Raw genomic sequence first — 3084 nt, 5'->3', positions numbered from 1 at the left:
ACTGTCGCATAGTCATAGGCAGTGACGGAGCCAAGATCTGACTTAGGGGGGGGCAAAAATTACATTTGGCATCACATTTACGCATGTGCAAGCGAACATATATATATATATATATATATATAGCATTTGAGATCAATTTTCAAAATAATAATTCATTCATGTGTATGTTAAGCAATATTTGAATACAAGAAAATTCAAAATAAAATAACATATTCATTATATTATTTATCTATTAGGGTTTTATTTACATAAAAGAAAATCATTTTGAAATTGTAATTATAGAAATGTTATATCAGGAGGGTTTTGGTTTTGGTTTAAAAAACTATCCTATTATTAACCATTTATTTGTATAATTTTTAAATGTATTTATTGTATTATATAATATAATAGAAGAAATATTAACAGATTTTTTTGGTGGGGCAGGGGCAAGTGCCCCCGACCCCCTTGGCACCGCCCCTGGTCATAGGCTATAAACAGTGAGGCAATAATACAATCTAATCCATTTGACTCATTGACTTTGTCTTCCTTGCTTATCTCTCAGAAACTATCATTACACTGTTTCTCCCTCAGCTCTTTCATTTCTATAACTCTTTAATCTTCTCGCAATCAGTTCCCGACAACTTCTTTTCGGAAAAGACCAAATCATGAAATTTTATATGATACTTTATTTTATTCAGAAAAAAAAAAATGCAATCTGTCCCAAAAAACAAACAATCAATTATAAATAAAGTAAGATAAATAATCCAATTTATTGCACTTAAGAGTCACATTTTCAATTAGCTTTGTTAATTGTTAATTATCGAAGTCGTGAAAGCAACTTGGATTATTTTAGACTTGTTTTTGCTTTCGGAGGGTTGAACATTTTTTCCCAGGGAGGTAGGCCAACTTGGATTATTTTTTTAGTTGAAATGATTAAATTTCAGATAAATAGTTTTCAAGGGGTCCTTAAAACTAAAAACAACTTTAAGATTAGATAATGATTAAGCTAGACTTTGTTTTCTTTCAAGGGAGGTCAATAGTGACATGTATTATTAAATTACAACAGGGAGGAGGGAGTTTTTGAGAGCCAAACAAGGAGACTATGCATGGCTCCCTTGCCTCTCCTCCCCTCTACACTACAGATAAGGTAAGAGTTTACAGCTTAAAATAAAAGACAAAAAACAAAAAACTTTACAATTCATCATTCATATACTTGATAGATCCAGAACTTTATCCAGCCTAAAAGGAAAGAACAATACCCCACAAGAAGTTGGGATGTTTAGGAAATGACCTTAAAAAGTACCTGGATAATCTTCCATGACAGATTTTCAGGTTTCAACTGCTGCATATAACATAGTATTGCTTGGCAGTTTAGACATCAAAATCAAAAAGTAACCATATCATAATCCTCACCAAACAAGTAACTCAACCTCTCCAATCTCCATGGATCCCCTCCCAACCCTGGCTCCTCTCTTTGGCTAGGTGATAGCTTGGATCTACACAGAGGACATGTTACCTGGCCCTGACCAATCCAAACATCTAGGCACTCCTTGTGGAACACATGAGAACAATTGCAAAGCTCTCTAACCCCATCACTTGCCTCCATGTTATTCAAGCACACAACACAGACCAAGTCCTCAGCACTACAAGCTCCTCTTCTTTTGCGCAAGTCACCATATTCTGTTATTGGAAGTTGCTTCTTGATTGATTCATCTATGAGGTGGAAAGGGACAGAGACCAACGAAGGAGATGGCCGATCCTCGGGCTGATAATCATCATGATTTCGATGTCTAGAGGACAAGAAGTTCCAAAGCTGAGGCAGGTACGAGAGTAGCAATATGAGAATGTCTTTTACAAGGCCTAGTAAAAGGTTTTGAGAGGTTAATGTAGTAAGCTTTGGAAGTTTAGTGCAAACATTTACACAAGACAAACCCATAAAGCAAGGCAAAAATGAACGACAATCAGTGTGGGTTGCTGCTGAATGATTTAAATTGAAATTGAAATTGATGGAGAAGCATCTTAAATGGGGTTTACTTGGAAAGTCTTTTGCCTAAGTTGGCAAGAAAACAGGTAGTAATTGATTCAATTGGTAAAAAGAAGAGTGATATATATCCAACAGCCAAGTTGATATATATATATATATATATAAAAGGACAACTAAGCTGTCTAGTTTTTGGACTTGGGACAATCCCATAACCATAAGCATGGTACATAATTTCTGCAAGGAGTATCCCTCACTGCAGGTTCTATGTATATTTATCCACAAGGTAGTAGACTTGTAGTAGAGTCAATGGAGGACTTAACAGATATGATCTGACATTGTAATATCCTACTGTTTTCATTTTAAATGAAACAAAATTAATCATGGTACCTAAACATCATAAAATTCACAAAATTATTCTTTAAATATACTTATATAAGGATGTTATTTTAATGGAAATTGTTATTTTAAGATTCAAACTTAACAGATATGATCTAACATTGTAATACTTACTATTTTGAGCAAGACTTAGGTACATTACTTAGGTGCTATTCCTTAGGTTACTTCTTAAGATTCTTCCATGTGGATGTTTTCTCATAGAATAGAAGTGTATGTTTTAGTTAAATAGACACATGACTGAATCTTAAAAGGGGAGCTAAGAATAGCACCTAAAGTATTGTACCTAAGTTTTGTCCTACTATTTTCATTTAAATGAAACAAAATTAATCATGGTACTTAAGCACTATAAAATCACAAAATTATTCTTTAAATACACACATATATATAAATAAGGATGTTATTTTGAGTGGAAATTGTTATTTTAAGATTCACTTTCTCATGTTACATGTGTGTGTTATGAATGAAAAATAAGTGTTAATAAATGAATTTATAAATCAAAAAACCATTTTCCTATTTTAAAATAAATAAATATATTATATTTACATAAAGAAGGTTATTGTTGTAATATGATATAATAATATATAAAATTAGAAGTGGGGAGAAAGTTATAACCCAAATTAGAATTTTATTATACTCTAATTATGTGTTATGTGTATTTTTAATTTTACAATCATTTGGTGCGAAGTGTCTCTATATTTAATTAGACTCTAATTTCATGTCAAGTG

The 3084-nt window shown here is 32.3% G+C and overlaps 1 protein-coding gene across 1 annotated transcript; it reads right to left on the bottom strand.

The window, feature by feature from the left end:
- Window positions 1–1363: 1363 nt before the first annotated feature.
- LOC112024872 (brassinosteroid-responsive RING protein 1) lies at window positions 1364–1915 on the bottom strand. Its single transcript, XM_065767825.1, has one exon. It carries the CDS (start codon window positions 1913–1915, stop codon window positions 1364–1366), a length of 552 nt encoding a protein of 183 aa, XP_065623897.1.
- Window positions 1916–3084: the final 1169 nt, after the last annotated feature.

This window comes from Quercus suber, unplaced genomic scaffold, assembly GCF_002906115.3.
Source record: "Quercus suber isolate HL8 unplaced genomic scaffold, Cork oak 2.0 scaffold_851, whole genome shotgun sequence".
Lineage (NCBI taxonomy): Eukaryota > Viridiplantae > Streptophyta > Magnoliopsida > Fagales > Fagaceae > Quercus > Quercus suber.
Note: the sequence above shows the minus strand (reverse complement) of the source record. Positions and strands in the feature narration are given on the sequence as shown.